The sequence below is a fragment of the Colletotrichum orchidophilum genome, assembly GCF_001831195.1.
Source record: "Colletotrichum orchidophilum strain IMI 309357 chromosome Unknown Scaffold_133.1, whole genome shotgun sequence".
In the NCBI taxonomy this organism is placed as follows: domain Eukaryota; kingdom Fungi; phylum Ascomycota; class Sordariomycetes; order Glomerellales; family Glomerellaceae; genus Colletotrichum; species Colletotrichum orchidophilum.
In genome coordinates this window covers 1-16701 of record NW_019173089.1, presented here as the reverse complement: position 1 = coordinate 16701, position 16701 = coordinate 1, and the positions used below count along the sequence as shown (strand labels likewise).

Here is a 16701-nt window from a genome sequence, read left to right as displayed (position 1 = left end):
CCCTGGCCTCGATCAGCTCACAGCTTGATTCGGAACAGCTACTGTTTCTCGACGGACTATTCTCGGAAACCACCAATTGATTGAAGCTACCCAAGTTTCAGCTCGTTTAATTCCCCGACGGTGAAATTACCTTGGGGTCGACTGTATAAGGTTGACTGCCAAGCTGGCTGAATGCAAACAAGTTTAAAGTGCAGGAATGGCGTTAAGCTCCAACAGCTGTCAATCTCCAAGACTCCAATTGACTGAGGCGGGCGCCCGTGCTCCAACTCCTGGACGACGGGACCCTCAGCCGAGCGTGTGTTCCTCAGGTTGTTCTCCCGCCGTGCCGTGGCCTTCCGTCCCCTTTGGGAAGTCCCTGACCTCACCAAAACTTTTTTCTCCTGAGAAGAGTGCAAGATTAAATTCTCTCCCATCAGCGACATTTCCGTCTTCTTTCATCGACGCCCGTGTATCAACAAAACTTCATCTCCTTCCTCTTATTCTGTACCTATACCAGTACCTAGATTGTGTAATCCTGCTCTTTGAGGTGTGTAAAATCGGTTCCTTTCGTCGTCTCCAGATCATATTCGTTTCCCTTCCGCATCCAGCACAAGCTCTGCCCCTGCCACGCCGCTCATCCGTCTACTTTACCTACCTTGCCCATTCCCGCATGAGAGTCGTCGGAGCTGCTAGAGACGGTTGTGCGGCCAATGCGGTTCTTATGCAAGCCAATTGGGCTGTCAGAACGGACCGGAGAGCTTTGTGCCATCCAGCCTCTGCAGCTTGGTATGCTGGCACATGAGCCCTTGAAGCCTACCTGGCATCTTGAGGATAGCTCTGCGTACGAGCACAAGCCTGGACTTCTCTTGTCTGGCCACACTCGCGACGGTGTCAAGAGCACCAGCCTTGGCGAAGCAGTGGATGGTGTCATTCTTCAACTCGGAAATTGGGGGGCTTCATTGGTCGTCGGCTGTTGGATGTTCTGATTCCCGTCGATGGCCGATGCATTGCCTTTCCTTTCCGGCTTGTCACGTCACTTGTCCACCGCCGGTCCGCCGCCGCCGCCGCCGCTGCTGTACCATCCACTCGTCCGTCCAAGCTGCTGTCCCCGCTCCCAAGGGACGCAAGATTCCACGAGCTTCCGAAGGGTTGTCAAGGAACAACAACGTGGGCCAGTGGGGGATGGTGACTTGGCCGCTGCCGACAGCCAGACAAACGACTCGACCCAGCTTTGCCAGCTTGCTGTCGTTGCCCCCCTTCCCAGGGTGCCTCCCTTGTCGCTCCAATAGCCGTCGGACTCGGTGTTTTGACGTGCGTTCACCTTTCCTGCCCATGCCACACTGTGGGTTACCAATGGCTCTCCTATTCGCTGCACTGCTCCGAGGTATTTGCCTCCCCTTGAGCTGTGAGCGAGGTGTTCATCCAGGTACCGGTGTCAAGCTGGCAGGCCGGTGAAGGTACAATCCATCATCCCCCGGCAGGCACTTGGTCCGTACTAGCACACCGTCTTCCGTCCAGGCTGTGGGACGTTTTCCTTCGTCGGCTTCTGTTTGAGAGTCGTTTTCATCCCCAACGATGCCGGCTGGCCGGGCAACAACAGTGGTTGAGTTGAACCTGCGTCTGCTGTTGTTTTGCTTGATCCTGTTCGCCTGTCGAGCTAGGCGCAAGGCGGGGTCGATCGAGAGGTTGATGAAGTCATCCCACTCAGCTCTTTGACATTGGTTCTGGTTCTGGTTCTGGCTTCCGCTGTGACTAGGCTCTGGCCTGACTGGACGAAGGTCAAGCCGGCATCAGCAGAGCAATTGGGCTGGACTGGACTGGACTGGCGGGCTGAGGCGAGACCGAACCAAGGGCCAAGCAGAGAAAGCCGAGAAGAAGATCCCTTTGCCCCTCGTTTGCCCACTATTCTTTGCTTCCTGCTTCTTCCCAGTTGTTGCGCCGGTCTGGCTGCCCCTCCCTGCCGCATCGCCTCCTTCCCTCCCCAACCCCTCCTTCCGTCACCTTGACCACCGGCGGTACTTGCGCCTTGTACCCACTACGTACCTGGAAGTAGTCAGGTACTTCCCGGTCCGTCAGTGACCTCAGCAACAGATCATTTCACGTGACTTTTCACCCCTCTTTTTTTGCTTTCTCAGCCTCCCATTCGCCCCTTCGGCACCCGCAGTGGGGAGCTCCTGCGCTAACAATAAACCCCTCTACCCAGCTGTTGAAAAAATGAGACCAACCCTTTTGCGACCCCTCCTACCCCGCCATACCTTCTCCTGCTCCTCCGTTTCACCCTCGCCCTTTTCTCGACCTTCTGCCTTCATTCAACCTTTCCGAACTGTGATTCCTGCATCTACCAAGCCATCCGTTCGATTCTTCTCAGCATCCAAAATCATGCCTTCCCAAGTGTAAGTTTCTCTCATCACGACCTTGCTCAAGAGCATCGCTATCACGAGCTCTCTATGACGCAATAACTAATCCATCGTTCAGTTACTTCGACATTGAGTGGGAGGGTCCCGTCCTCGACGGCTCCGGACGTCCCACCTCTACCGTCCAGCGTAAGCTTTTTTTTTTTTTGATTCTCCCGTTGAATTTCATCGAAACAATTATCTCGAAGGTCGCTTTCGGTGTTCCTGTCATCGCAATGCCTGTTTCTGCAGCTCTAGGCGGCGCCAAATCACCCCACCTCGACTCCAAAAGACCTAAACTCTGTTGTTCGCCCACTGTTGGCAGGCCGCAGCAGTTTTCGTACCCCGCCATTTCCGCCACAAACAGAGCTTCGCTAACCAAGCTTCCCCCGTACAGAGCAGAACGGCCGCATCGTCTTCAACCTCTTCGATGATGTTGTCCCCAAGACCGCCGCAAACTTCCGTGCTCTCTGCACCGGCGAGAAGGGCTTCGGCTACCAGGGCTCCTCCTTCCATCGCATCATCCCCGACTTCATGCTTCAGGGTGGTGACTTCACCCGTGGCAACGGCACCGGTGGCAAGTCCATCTACGGCGAGAAGTTCGCCGACGAGAACTTCCAGTTGAAGCACGACAAGCCCGGTCTGCTGTCCATGGCCAACGCTGGCCCCAACACGTAAGCTCTCGTCTTTAGCTCGCATGCATCTACATCCAGCGGCTAACCCTCCCATTAGCAACGGCTCCCAGTTCTTCGTCACCACCGTCGTCACCTCGTGGCTCAACGGCCGCCACGTCGTCTTCGGCGAGGTTGCTGACCAGAGCGGCCTCAACATCGTCAAGGCTCTTGAGGCTACCGGCTCCTCCAGCGGTGCCGTCAAGTACGGCAAGCGCCCCACCATCGTCGCCTCTGGTGCGTTGTAAAGTGCTTCTCGCTCGATTCTTTGTACGTTAGGTCCTGCTTCTGAAATGTCGCGAGAGACACCTTGACGCGAAAGGGAGGACGATTTGGTAGAGACTTGGGGATTGCGATATCACGCAGCTTGGCGGTAATCAGCTTAACTGCTGCTACATAGTCAGCCAAGACAAAAAGTGACTACCACTTGTTCCATTACTGCCGCTGCACTGTGACTTGTTACCTCATTGATCGCCTCGTCGACCACCTAACCACCGTTTAAAAGGCCTGCTGTTCACAGACAATGAATGCTACATGAGAGACAAAGAATCACAGGGCACCCTGTCCAAACAACTTGAGCATGGTGGGGTCAAACATGTCATTGGTATAAGTACAGCCAGTAGCTGGCCGCTATTGAAACTCATTCCGCTTGGGAGGATGGAAAATCTACCCTGGCAAACCGTCCCGCCCGTGTCCTCTTTTTTTGATAATCGTGCCAACGCCAATGCAATGCTTCCCATGTTGTGAACCAATCAGACCTAACCGCAACAAAACAGTTCTTTTGTTACTCCCAGAGAGAGAAGCACCCCCGCTCCCCTCCCCTCCTGCTCTCGCTCTCGCTCTCTGTCCCGCGTCCCGTTTCATTCCAGGCCCAGCCACCGCTGAAAGTAGACGCAGTTGCTCGCGCTCACGGGGCCGCCCTCCTCGCAGAGCTCAAACACGGGACACCGCCCGCAAGGGGCCTCTGTGTACCCATTGACAAACGGTTCCGGCCCGCCCTCGTCGGGGCCGCCGTCCTGGCGTCCGGCCCAGGGCGTGTTGCTCTGTCGCGGGGCGCGGCAGACTCTATATCCCAGCCTGCCGGACACGCGGATCGGCTCGATGAGGCCGTCAAAGACGAGCACGTCAATGAGCTTTTGCATGTCTTCCTCGCCGAGGATCGTGTCGCTGGTGATGCCGGACTGGGAGATGAAGCGCGCGATCTCGCGCACGGTGGGGTATTCTTTAAAGCCGGCGGGGAGGGGCAGGCAGGTTGGTTCCCTCTTGGGAGGCTGGACGGCCGGGGCAGCCGCAGCGCTTTTGGCGCCCTCGCCGTCGGCTCCCGAGATCTCGCCCGCGCTGCGCTTCTTTCCCTTGGGATCGGGCAGGCCGCCCTTGAGGACGCCCTTCTTAGGCACGGCGGTGCGGGCGGCGGCGGCAGCGGCCGAGGAGGAGCCGGTGCTGTGGTAGGTGCTCTTGCGCTTGACGTAGTCGAAGATGACGCGCTGGAGCTCTTCGATAAAGGCCTCGTCGAGGGCCGAGTCGGTGAACCAGGGCCCGCCGGTGGCGCGTTCCGAGGGCCGCATGGAGGCCTTGATGAACATGCGCTTGTTGGGGTGCTCGACGTTTTTGAAGGGGGCGATGAGCCCTTTGCCCTGGAGCTGTTTGAGGGCGGTTTTGAGGACCGAGTCGTGCATGTTGAGGCGGTTCTGGATCGATTTGGACCAGATTCCGTCGCCGCCTGCTTCGTCTATTGCGCCGTAGACCATGCGCTGTTCGTCTGTTGTGCAGAGCTTGTACCTGGAGGACGGGGGGAAAAGGGGGTTCAGCATGGGCTGGTAGCGGACTGAAGAGCACAATTGAGGGGGGGAAGGGGGTTTGACTCACTTTTCCGCATCTTCGACGGAGCGCCATCGCCAGGCGAGGCCGGTCTGGGAGGAGACGGCGACGAGGAGGCGGTCGTTTGTGAGGCTCTGGAGGCATTTCAGGAGGGTGACGGTGTCGCGGTTCGGGATGACGTCGAAGTCGAGGAGGTCGTACTGGGTGAAGAGCTCGTTCTCGTCGCCGGCCTTTTGGAACTTTTCGTAGAGCATGTCCTTCCACACCTCTAGCTTGGAGTCGGTGCTCGAGGTCGTTGCCGCCGAGGGCGACGCCGCCGGGGGTGTGGGAGCCATTGCGGCTTGCGGGCGGCTGGCGTTGTATTGCTTTTTCCCTAATGTGTGACGGTACAAGTGCGACAGACGTTGTGAATCGGGACCTGCTTAGGGGAAAGCTGGATTGGGGGGTGGCGGGTGAGGTGTTGGCTATGAGAGATCGATCGGCTTGGTGGTGGTGGTGGTGGGGGAGTTTGTCCTGGGGATTTTTTTGGCCGTCCGGGGTCCTGCTTCAAAGCGGGTTTCGCGCGCTCGAGGGGTCGTCGCTTTGCGCCGGGTGGGGGGAAGATCTGATTAGGCGTTTAGTTGAAGAATCGAACTGCGTCTGCGAAATACAGATCTAGGGGCGAGGTCATCAATTGATTTGCATTGGCGGCTGCGGTGTTCCTGGAGGGAAGAGAGAGCCAAGCGGCGGCGGCGACGCGCAGAGAGGCGCTTCGGCCCTCGACCGGTGCGGTTGACTTGGGTCGGCGACGATGGTGGGATTGGTTTTTGGAGCTGCATCAGAGGTCGATCGGCACCACAGTCAACGGAAAAGAGAAAAAAAAAAAAAAAAGGCCCCGCCCTCGGGGAAAGTTTTAGAGGGAGGACCTGCGGTACCTATCGAATCAGCCTTGCATTGGTGCCGGGTGAACTACGGGCGGGCTGGAATTGTGCTGGGGTTTGGCCTGCTAAGGAACTAGATGGTACGTACTGGCTAGGTATGGTGGAGTCTTATGGACGTCCACTCTCTTTACTGAATCGTCGTCTCAGTTAAGCTCAAGATATCGTAGCTTGTTGAAAACACTGTATGGTGTTTCCTGGGGGTTCGGAGACAATTGAAAGAGAACGCATGTGCGAGTCGAGAAATTTGGCCCAAGTTGATTCGATCAGTCCACGCATTTATCCAGTTCTCCGAGTGAGTCACTGCCAGAACGCCTTAGGTTGACACGGCATGTCAGCCAGTGCCTCGGATGATCCTGTAGCACAGCCAGCCCGGAACTGAGAGACACGGTAACGGAATCCCAATGAATATCATACCCTAATTTATGGCCCCTTCGTGATTATTGAGGTGCGAGACGAGATCTATGGGAGCATCGTCATGACTAAAGGTGCCTGCGCAAACACTGTTGCTATGTTGTTGAGAATAAAACTTGTTCTCAAAACAAGTTAAATTCCTTAACTCTACTCTTTTTTTTATACAACCAGGTCTGTGTGGTCCAGACAATGTGATTTCTTCTTCGGAACGTCTTTTTACTGCTTGAATTTTGTAACAGCGTTAAATCTTTTTTCATGAAAGAGGAACCATTTCTTTTTCGTACCAACGCGTCCGGCCTTCATCATAAGTAACCTCCTTTACCGCCACATTACACACTTCTCAATATCGCAAGACTCAATTGTTCCAGGTAGGGGATATGTAGGTGACATTAAGAAGCTTTACAACGTTGGCGTTTGTTTCTGAAAATAGGACTACACTCAGGGCTGACCAGCATGTAGTTTCCGATCCCGAGGACTCGTGAGTCGTGATGTAGGGCGGTTCTGCTATCTGTTTGCGACTTTCTAGAGAGTGGTTCTCCATACTAGACCCATATAGTGTCTCAATCAGATCTATATCCACCATAGTCCCATAATCCCCTGCTGGACAATCGTGTAGAATATTGAACATCATTTCAGCCAGCTCCGAGACGGAAATTCAACAAAAGTATTGGAAGATCATTTATTAAATCGCTATTACAGAGAAGAAAAGGGAGAAGTTAATCTGTCGTTCTCAACAACTATATTCCGTCAACCATTGCCTTTATGGAATATTTGTCTCAATCTTGCCTCCGCCGACGCAGTTGTCGAAATTTTCGTCTTCGCTGGTGGCCATGGTAACAGCTCTCAATGTAATCTTCTCTCCTAGACACTCTCCAACCCCCAAAACCCGTAAATCTTGATAAGGCCGTCGGCACCCTGACAATTCTGACAAGTGAGATCGTGACGGGGAGGGAAACGACCATGTAAGTCGCTGAAGAGGTCGTCGTCCCAATATCCACAACGACACTAGCTCCTCGGAGTCATCACAATCCTCCAAGAGGGAGTATCGATGTGACACCCGGAAAGAGCGTTTCAATGCAACTTTGCAGCTGAAGAAAAGGCCAAGGGAAAGTGAGGATTTTCATTTCAGAACATTTCACCGGCCCTCAGGGCAATTCATGCACATATCCTAGGATGTGTAAGGCGAGGTCCCGGACCACGGACCACAAACGCACTTAAAACCGGATTGACGGACCGGCCCCCACTTAACACCAAAAAAAAAATCTCTTCACATCACGGCTCCGTCCCTACTTGTATGACTCAATGCCGCTCTGTTTCCAACAACAGCAGGTCTTCTGATCAGCTTCAATAACCCGCCTTGCTAGCTCAATCGGTAGAGCGTGAGACTCTTAATCTCAAGGTTGCGGGTTCGACCCCCGCGTGAGGCTCAAATCCTCACCGCGACTGGCCAAGCCAGTCTTCTGGTTACTCTTTTGCGTTTCGTTCATCTTGAACGACGTTGTTTGTACTTTTCCCTTTTTCCTGCTGGTGTATGTAGTAAGTAGAGTAAATACACTGGTTCAGACTTAGTCAATGTCACTGCGTAACTGACTGGTGTTTAACTCCTGCTCACCTACCCCGTTGAGAAAGGTGGACTTGGTAACTATTTGTTGTCTTGCCCAAGCGGGATTTGCCACAGCTCTGCGGCCTGAGAAGAGCGAGCTTTGATAGTTTGTGCGCTTATAGGGGCCACAGGATTAGCTCTCACATCCACGGCTTGTCGATTTACTTAATTATGATGTATTGGCAGTGCTGTTGTACTAATATCTCGCTGTAGTATGCCTATCTGTTCTAGGCAAACGCCCCAACGATGGCCATAAGTGATGCTCCACCAATCACGGCCATGTAGGCATTCAGCCGTTTCCGTCCCTGCAGAATTTTGTAGCTCTTCTCGGAAAGAAAGTCTTCAGCTAGTAGCTGGACCAGTCCGGCAAAGAGAAGTAAACCAGCCGAGATGGCGTTCATGAATCCGACCATCAACAACCCAGTCTGGCTTAGGGGGTCGTAGAGGTTATGCACGATGAGACCAATGAGCTGGCCGAGCGGCGTCGTGCCTCCGAACGCGAGAACCATGAGCCATGGCCGGGCCGATGAGCGCGGTAGCTGGATAGCGGCAATTCGGCTACCCAAAGCGAGCCCCTCGAACGTCTGGTGAAAGCTGATGGCGATGAGGAAGACGATAAAGGTAGGACCTGTCGCTACCGAAATAGCCATGCCGATGAAGACGCTGTGGAAGAGGATGCCTCCTTCCAGCAGGAGACATTGGCGGAGGAGCTTGCTCTGCTCCTCTTCCGTGACGATCTGCGGTGCGCCGGTGGTCACGGTAATCTTTGGGCGAGTGATATGCGAGCTTCGACGTCTGGGCTCGTCTGCGGAGGCTGGGTCCAGCTCACTTACGTCGAGATCAATGTCCGATTCATCGTCATCAAAGCTTTCACGGCCGTTGGTGAGTTTACCGCTCGCTTTCGCACGCGTCGGTGTCGAGCTGGGCAAAGGCGATGCCCCCGCCATCAGTCCCTGAGCTGAGTCCATATTGTCGAGGGTGATATCCTCTGGGCGGTGGGAGCCGTGCCTGTGCGACGCCAAGCTTCCTGCGGCATGCGCACTTGCTGGGGAGTGGCCGCTATCCTCTTCGTCCCAGTACTCGTACTCGTGCGAATGTGAGTGAGAATGGCCGGCTCCGCGGGTGGCTAGGTAGGACTCGAGCGCAACGACGGAAAGCGCTGCTACCATGGCGATCAAGCCTGCCATCTGAGGGTAACCTTTGTTGAAAAATAATGGGAGACATGGGTCCGTGAGTGAGGTGAATGCGGTTGGGAGGAGGTGGACGAAGGACGTTGCGAGGAGAACGCCGGTGCCAAAGTGCTGGCAGTAGAATAGGATTATGCTTTGGGGTCGGCCTTTGGACGTTCTTCGGGGAAGCAATGGAATGCCGCAAGCTGTTCGCTGCTCATTAGCAAGGTCTCCTCAGGTCAAGATGACGAAATAAAAACTTTATCGAAAGCTCCTCCCAAAGGTTCCATCGTATACCCTTGTGTCTCCTCTTTTGTCGTCCAGCGCCAGGAACTAGAAGGTGTCGCTTACAGATTGTGCTCAAGGCCAATATCAAGATTAGCGCGCCAATATGCAAAGCAGTGTCGTAGGATTCTTTTCTTGAAGAACCGCATTGCGGCTTCGTTGCTTCCGCGGCAGCAGCCTCTGCGTTCGTCACCGGAGGTCCATGTCGTTTGGATAGCTCGGCGAGGAGAAATTCAGTCGGTATGGAGGCCCAGGAAGCGGCATCTTCGGAAGAGCCAAAATAAGACAAGAGTCAGTAAAGAAGACACTTTAGCAAGTGCGGCTTCAAACGAGGAAGCCATCCCCCCGCCGCGGATATATTGGAATAATACGCACCCCTTGGCCAAACTCCCGTGGCTCCTGTATCACCCATTCTGGACGGCGGACGTTGATGGTTTCTGGCACAATACCATGGCGGCTCTGCACCGGGGAAAGATGCAGATGGGTCAATGAGCCAGAACCTACAGAAGGAAAAAAGGGATAGGAAGGGTGACGGATCGTGCTTCGTCTTCGTCCCAAGTTTTGCGCCCTGGAAAACGCGGGACCCAAAAGGACATCAGTGTAAAGTGCCCGGTGGTGACTCGTGAGCACCAACCGAAAGACAGGCCGCCCTTGGGGGAGCGGAGCTCTTGATTGCATGGAGCTCCCTCCGGTCCACTGTGTCCTGATCTTGCCCCCTATGAGAACATGCTCACACGGGGGCCGCTCGGAGCCACTTTAACAGCTGTAATTTCTGCCAACGACGGAAGCGAGGGGGGCCTAGGTAAGCCAGGGCCGTTCTCAGAAACAGCGAGCCAGCGACCCCTGCGAAGCCTGGGCGCTGATGTCTTATCGCTTCCTCAAATTATGTCAGCCACCGCCGATAAGATATCAGCGATGACGAAATATGGGCCTCGGCAACATGACTAACCGATTCGCGATATCGGTCGTCTATCGCAACAGCTCCGAGACCCAGCTCTGACCCGCCCAGGTCTGTGACACACAGCTTTCCAACCTCGTCTCAACCTCATCTCAGCAACCCAAGTTCCGGACTGAGGTATCGAACATCATGGCTGGAGCTCGTCGACTACAATTGGCCGTTTTGGCCCTGCTTGGTGGCGTGTCCGCCCTGCAGATGCAGATGCAAGTGCCCGAACAACAAGCACCGATGATCGCCGATGATGCGCCTATCGTCGCAACATCCTCGTCTACCGCGTCGTCGTCTTCCAAGAAGCCCTTGGTGGAAACCGAGGCTCTTCAGGATACCATCACCGCCGATAACTTGCTTGCGCGCGCAAAGGCGCTCTACGATATCGCGAAGCTGGGAGAGGAAGAATACAATCATCCTACGCGCGTCATTGGCAGCGATGGTACGGCCGTTCCCCCAGCAACTTACCCCCGTTCGTGCTCACCAGTCGCGTAGGTCACCTTGGAACCTTGGAGTACATCTACTTTGAGCTCGCGAAGCTGGGCGACTACTACAAGATCTGGAATCAGACTTTCCCCGCCGTCTCGGGCAATGTTTTCGAGTCGCGCCTTGTTATCGGCGATCAAGTGCCAAAGTCGGCCTCTCCTATGGCCCTAACCCCGCCTACAAAGAACAAGGAACCCGTGTACGGCGACCTCATTTTCGTTGAGAACAATGGATGCGATGCTTCGGACTACCCTTCCAAGGTGAAGGGCAACATTGCCTTTATCCGTCGCGGCACCTGCGCGTTCGGAGCGAAGAGTGAGCAGGCCGGCAAGGCTGGTGCTATCGCTGCCGTCGTTTACAACTACGAAACCGAGACGGTTCACGGCACACTTGGAACCCCTTCCCCCGACCACATTGCCACCTTTGGCCTGGGCGGCGACGACGCCAAGCCTATTCTCGAGAAGCTGGGCAAGGGTGAGACCGTTGACTCTATTGCCTACATTGATGCTGTTGTCAACACCATTGAGACCACCAACATCCTCGCCCAGACCATTGAGGGCGACCAGGACAACTGTGTGATGCTCGGTGGACACAGCGACAGCGTTGCTGAGGGACCTGGCATCAACGATGACGGCTCTGGCAGCTTGAGTCTCCTGGAAATCGCCACCCAGCTGACCAAGTTCAGCGTCAACAACTGCGTTCGCTTCGCTTGGTGGGCCGGCGAGGAGGAGGGTCTTCTTGGCTCCGACTATTACGTTGACGTCTTGCCCGAGGAGGAGAACCAGAAGATTCGTCTCTTCATGGACTACGACATGCTCGGCAGCCCCAACTACGCGTACCAGGTCTACAATGCTACCAACGCCGTCAACCCCACCGGCTCCGAGGAGCTACGTGACCTCTACGTGGATTGGTACAAGGCTCACGGCCTTGCTTACACCTTTATTCCCTTTGACGGCCGCAGCGATTACGACGCATTTATCCGCAACGGTATTCCCGGTGGTGGTATCGCTACCGGCGCCGAGGGCGTCAAGACCAAGGAGGAAGCCAAGCAATTCGGCGGCAAGGCCGGCGACTGGTACGACCCGTGCTACCATCAGTTGTGCGACGATGTTGGCAACGTCAACTTGACTGCTTGGGAGATCAACACGAAGGTGAGTTTCGCGGCATCTCGACTTCTGTCCATATCACTAATCCATGTTTTAGTTGGTTTCTCACTCCGTTGCCACCTACGCTGTGTCGTTCAAGGGCTTCCCCGAGCGCACCAAGGCGGCTGCCGCCTCTACGTACTCGAAGAAGACCAAGTACCATGGCAGCAAGCTTTTCATCTAGTCGTGAGAGGGCTTGGCTTGCCAAGCGTATGACGGACTAGTGTACACTATCTAGCATGGGTTCCAGGGAGTGTGTGAAGACGGGTTGTGTTGTGGCTGGTATTGGAGCAGAGGATCGCTTTACTTGGCGCACATTCATGTTACTAGACGCTACATAAACAACGGCTTTGCATTGGATGATGATGTTGGGCACTGAGTCTTTGTGTGTAAGAATTACCAGTATGTACCTTACCTTAGCCAATGGCAATACCAAGCAGCCGACGGTCGGAGGGATCCACCGGAGTGGGAAGTGGAGGGCGGGGTGGTTGGTTGGTAACTTCCATTTTACCCCGGAGAGCGGAGGAGATCTGGTACCCCAGATTTCCCACCTCGCTGGATCCATTCTACTATCTTGGCATCCTTCACATTCAACTCCAACACCATGGCAAACTTGCTCGCAAATCACACTTGAAATGTCGGACGGTCATTAAACAGTTGGACCTGGACACCAAGCTCAATGCCGTCTGGTTCAGTCAGTCGGACCGGCGCATGCCAGCGCTGCCATCGCAGAAAGGTTAGATGCGACCGAACTCGGCCGTCCTGCGCGCCATGCTCGCGGATCAATGTTCAGTGTACCTATGCCGCGAGAGAACATCAAATACAGCTTCGTCGGCAGGATGTCGAGAGACTTGAGCAGCGTATACGAGATCTACAGGCCGAGAACGACAGTCTCAATGGGAAACTGGCCGATGCTCAGCAGCAGCAGCAACGAGGTACCGCGGATGAGAGGCTTGCGACACCCACTACGACTTCAAGCTTGGGACTGCAGACCGACGAGGATGAAGCACCGGCAGCCGGGAACGGCGAGATCGCCAGTCAGGTCATTCACTTATCACTCAGTGCTGGTGGAGGTCGGGACTTCGTTGGCTCGACGAGCGGCTTGTTCCTCGCCAACTTGCTACAGTCGCATAGCCAGTTTGCCGGGGCATCCAATCATTCCGTTGGCCAACACTCAAGCACAAAATCGCGACACCATGTTCGCTCTGGAAGCCTTGCGCCCAACGGAGCTTCAAGTCTGCCACCCAGGAACATGGCGGTAGAGATACTTGACGCTTATTCCAGTCACGACCGGCTTTGCTACCCTTTCCTCTCACCCAAGGCTCTGGATCGGGCATTAGATGTCGTATATGATGCGGGGATTCCAGAGACCGCGGACCCTATCGACAGCTTTCTCGTCGACATGACACTTGCGATTGGGACAGCGCAAGTCTACAAGCTGAATTGGAATGGCTTTTGGGACTCAGAGGTCCACTACAGCCGTGCCATGACACGCCTGGGCGATGTGCTCTCTCGTGGGGGCATCACTGCCCTGCAGGCTTTGCTTCTGATCTGTCAGTACAGGATGGGCACGACTTCACACGACACGAGCACCAGCGTGTGGCACTTGATTGGCGTTGCGGCAAGGACATGCTTCGAGCTTGGGTTACACAAAGCGTCGACATATACAATCCCTCAATCGCTAACTAACGACCAGTTGGATGCGGAGGGGAGACATGAAGACATTGAGATCAAGAGAAGGTGTTTTTGGAGTGTTGTATCCATGGATCGAATTGCCAGTCTCATCCTAGGGCGACCACTGGCTATCCAGCTGGAAGACATCGACGTTGAGCTCCCGCCCTTCGATATGCCTGCCAGTCCTGTCTCACTTCCTAATTCTTTGTCGACGGCCTCTTTTGGAACCCCGGAGTGGCATCTTGGAACCTCAATCTTCGTACACATTGTCAGGTACCGATTGATTTGCGGCAAGATCCTCAACGTCCTCCACCGCAGTGCAAACACAACCAGGGACTCGCTAGTCACATACGAGGATAGTCGGAGTACCCTCGTCGAAGAGCTCCAGTCGTGGCGTGAAGGGACGAGCAACCTCCCATTGATACCAGCGGAGGTACCGCTTACCTCGACCGCCAGCAGGTCCAGTTTCCGCTCAGCAGAATGGTACAACCTCCTCTACCACAACGGAATTTTGATGTTGTTCCGACCATCTCCCACTCTATGCGATGCGAGCGGAAATCGCACCGTGCTGCAACACATGTTTGATTCATCACAAGAAGCCATCAAGCTTTACGCCAACCTACATCGCTCGAGAAAGATCAACTATTCTTGGGTGACACTGCACTCCATCTTCATTGCGGGACTTTCCTACATCTATGCCCTGCGAAATCATCTCCAGCATATTCAAAGCCGGAACCCTGCCAACGTAAACACGCCCAGAGCTACACTGCGAGCAACCCCGACAATCAGCCAGGTTGTCAACGACACCCGGGCCTGCTCAAAAGTGTTGGTGGCGGTGTCCGAGAGATGGGCGATAGCGCGCAACTGCTCGGAAGTATTCGACCGTCTCAGCGATGCCGTCGTCGCTGACATTGTTGAAGCCCAAACTGGACACGGCCCAGTATCAACTGAGCCAGCATATGGCAATCAATCTACTGGCGAGACAAGTCATTTGCCACAATCCGTGGACATGAGTCTCAATGACGCCATGTACGGCCAGGGTCCCAGCCAGAGCTTTATCAACATGACTGTCGACGATACTCTACGAGATTGCTTCGGGGACCTGCAGAATATCTGCTACGACCAGAACCATAGCGATGCTATCGCTCAACTTTCGCAAGATTGGTTATTCGGAATGGGAGAGACTCCGAGTCGCTACTTCTAGCATGGTTAGGTGTCATGAACGAAGGCGTCATTACTTTACTATTCTTACGATCTATCATTACATCTCAAATTCTACCTCGTTGCAAGAATACTCGTGGCACTTCAACGTATCTACTCCGCAGGTACTCAGCAATCCCTTTGCCCAAGCCATCTATCCTATCTGATGATGCGATTCCTCCATTCAAGTTGTCCAGGATGCGGCTAATACAATCATTAGTCAACACTCATACAGCAAGAAAGACACAGCTCTACTCACAAATGCACAGCATTAATACCGGGGAACTCGACTCGTTCGACCCTTCGGTCTGGGTTACTTTTGTACCAGTCGTCGCCCAGCAACTGCTTCAGCCGACTCACGGTCAAGAGGGTCCGTAGCCAGGGATACTCATCTTCGTTGCGAACGAAGAAACCCACGTTTGAGTTGTCGGCCTTGTCGCCAGAACGAGCGTGGACGATACTGCCCAGAGGCGCGAACTCGGTTGGACCCAAAGAGACGATATCAATCGGCTCCACCGTGTCGGCAGACGGTCTTTCGACCTTATATAACGCTGTGTTGTGAGGCGGAGCCACGGAGATCAGCTTGCCTGTGCCCAGGAGCACTTGATGGTCGATTGCTGATTGTGGTATCAGTGCCGGGAACATCTCCATGAACGGCTTCGGATCCATGGTGCGAAAATCTAGCGACATGTGATATCCGGGGTAACTCTGCATTCTTACGGCATAAATGGGAACCTTGAAGTTGAAGGCTGCAATGTCCTCTTTCTTTCGCGCCTGAGCGAATACGCGGAGCTGTACGGTGCCCATCTGCTGAGAGCTAGGGTTCTGCGCCTGTGTGCCGTACTGCTCGATGCTCAGCCTGCTAAAATTACTATCCTTGAACAGGTATCCCAGCTGATTCTTCATCATGGTCACTTTCTCGTCCACGTCAAGCCCGTTGATGTAGAATGTTGCCTCGGCCTGGTAGCCGCCTTCGGCAGCGAACATAACCTTCGTTGTCGCCGGAGGCGCAAGCCCTTTGACACCCCACACCCGAACGCGATCTTCCTCGGAACCTTTTTGCGCCTCGACGCGGACCTTGGAAAAGTCGGCTACCACGTCGGGGTTGAGGTAGAGATGACCCTGCAGCTCGTAAAGCAGCTGGGCCGTGACGGTGTCCCGCGTGACATGGCCCCCGCCCTCGTTAGTCTTGCTGATGACGCATTCGCCGTCGCGAGAAATCTCAGCTACAGGGAACGCGAGATCAATCAGCTCTGGCAGGAAGTCCTTGAAGCCGGAGAAGTTGGCGCCTACGACGTACGGTCCGCATTCGATCAAGTGCGCCGCGAGCAGCGCGCCGGCCAGCTCCTGGTGTTGGTCTTCTCTCCAGCCGTAGTACCACGCCGCGGCGCCCATGACGGGCGAAGCGTCGGTACATCGTCCACAGACTACGATGCGCGCGCCTGCTTTGAGAGCCTCTACGATTCCCCAGCAGCCAATGTATGCGTTGCCACAACATGGCTCAAACCCCCAGTCATCGAGGGTGGTCTCCGGATGATCCAGGTGCGGGAATGTCAAATTCCCTCTCTTCGAAGTGTCTTGAAGTAGCCCAGAGACATCGTCTCCCAAAACTGCGGCAGCCACACTCTCATGATATCCTTTTCTCTTGCACAGTCCTTTGATCTTGTCGAACAACGCAACGGTATTGAGCGCTCCGGCGTTGGTTACGACCCGGACGTCTTTTGTCATGATGTCGTCGATGCATTCTTCGAGCTGCTTGTAGAAGCCGTTCTCGTAGCCGAGGTTCGGGTCAACATCTCGCTTGGTGATGGCGTTCCAGGCGATGTTCATCTCGGAGAGCCAGTCACCCGTGATTACTTGGACGTTGCCGGAGCGCAGCATCCGCGCCATGGCGTGGGGGTGGTCGCCTGTCGCGCCGGAGACATTTCCGATTCTGATGGGAGGTTTATCGATCATGGTTCGAATTTGGATGTGTTGATGAGAGGGAGCTGGGTTGGGGGG

The 16701-nt window shown here is 54.8% G+C and overlaps 7 protein-coding genes across 7 annotated transcripts; 3 read left to right on the top strand and 4 right to left on the bottom strand.

Moving 5' to 3' along the window:
* Nucleotides 1-1012: 1012 nt before the first annotated feature.
* Nucleotides 1013-2288, bottom strand: CORC01_11768 (uncharacterized protein; the record flags this gene model as incomplete). The annotated part of the gene is made up of 4 exons (XM_022623390.1): nucleotides 1013-1319; nucleotides 1441-1747; nucleotides 2016-2022; nucleotides 2235-2288. 4 exons carry the CDS (start codon nucleotides 2286-2288, stop codon nucleotides 1013-1015), a joined length of 675 nt encoding a protein of 224 aa, XP_022470069.1.
* A 70-nt stretch (nucleotides 2289-2358) lies between these two features.
* On the top strand, nucleotides 2359-3291 carry CORC01_11767 (cyclophilin type peptidyl-prolyl cis-trans isomerase/CLD; the record flags this gene model as incomplete). The annotated part of the gene is made up of 4 exons (XM_022623389.1): nucleotides 2359-2372; nucleotides 2455-2522; nucleotides 2770-3046; nucleotides 3105-3291. The coding sequence occupies 4 exons, from the start codon at nucleotides 2359-2361 to the stop codon at nucleotides 3289-3291; spliced, it is 546 nt and encodes a 181-aa protein (XP_022470068.1).
* Nucleotides 3292-3903: 612 nt separating this feature from the next.
* On the bottom strand, nucleotides 3904-5196 carry CORC01_11766 (RNA polymerase Rpc34 subunit; the record flags this gene model as incomplete). The annotated part of the gene is made up of 2 exons (XM_022623388.1): nucleotides 3904-4822; nucleotides 4910-5196. 2 exons carry the CDS (start codon nucleotides 5194-5196, stop codon nucleotides 3904-3906), a joined length of 1206 nt encoding a protein of 401 aa, XP_022470067.1.
* Nucleotides 5197-8022: 2826 nt separating this feature from the next.
* Nucleotides 8023-8982, bottom strand: CORC01_11765 (ZIP Zinc transporter; the record flags this gene model as incomplete). The annotated part of the gene is made up of 1 exon (XM_022623387.1): nucleotides 8023-8982. The coding sequence occupies one exon, from the start codon at nucleotides 8980-8982 to the stop codon at nucleotides 8023-8025; it is 960 nt and encodes a 319-aa protein (XP_022470066.1).
* Nucleotides 8983-10336: 1354 nt separating this feature from the next.
* On the top strand, nucleotides 10337-12010 carry CORC01_11764 (peptidase family M28; the record flags this gene model as incomplete). The annotated part of the gene is made up of 3 exons (XM_022623386.1): nucleotides 10337-10637; nucleotides 10691-11832; nucleotides 11885-12010. 3 exons carry the CDS (start codon nucleotides 10337-10339, stop codon nucleotides 12008-12010), a joined length of 1569 nt encoding a protein of 522 aa, XP_022470065.1.
* A 495-nt stretch (nucleotides 12011-12505) lies between these two features.
* CORC01_11763 (fungal specific transcription factor domain-containing protein) lies at nucleotides 12506-14704 on the top strand (the record flags this gene model as incomplete). The annotated part of the gene is made up of 1 exon (XM_022623385.1): nucleotides 12506-14704. One exon carries the CDS (start codon nucleotides 12506-12508, stop codon nucleotides 14702-14704), a length of 2199 nt encoding a protein of 732 aa, XP_022470064.1.
* Nucleotides 14705-14768: 64 nt separating this feature from the next.
* On the bottom strand, nucleotides 14769-16656 carry CORC01_11762 (uncharacterized protein; the record flags this gene model as incomplete). The annotated part of the gene is made up of 2 exons (XM_022623384.1): nucleotides 14769-14904; nucleotides 14960-16656. 2 exons carry the CDS (start codon nucleotides 16654-16656, stop codon nucleotides 14769-14771), a joined length of 1833 nt encoding a protein of 610 aa, XP_022470063.1.
* Nucleotides 16657-16701: the final 45 nt, after the last annotated feature.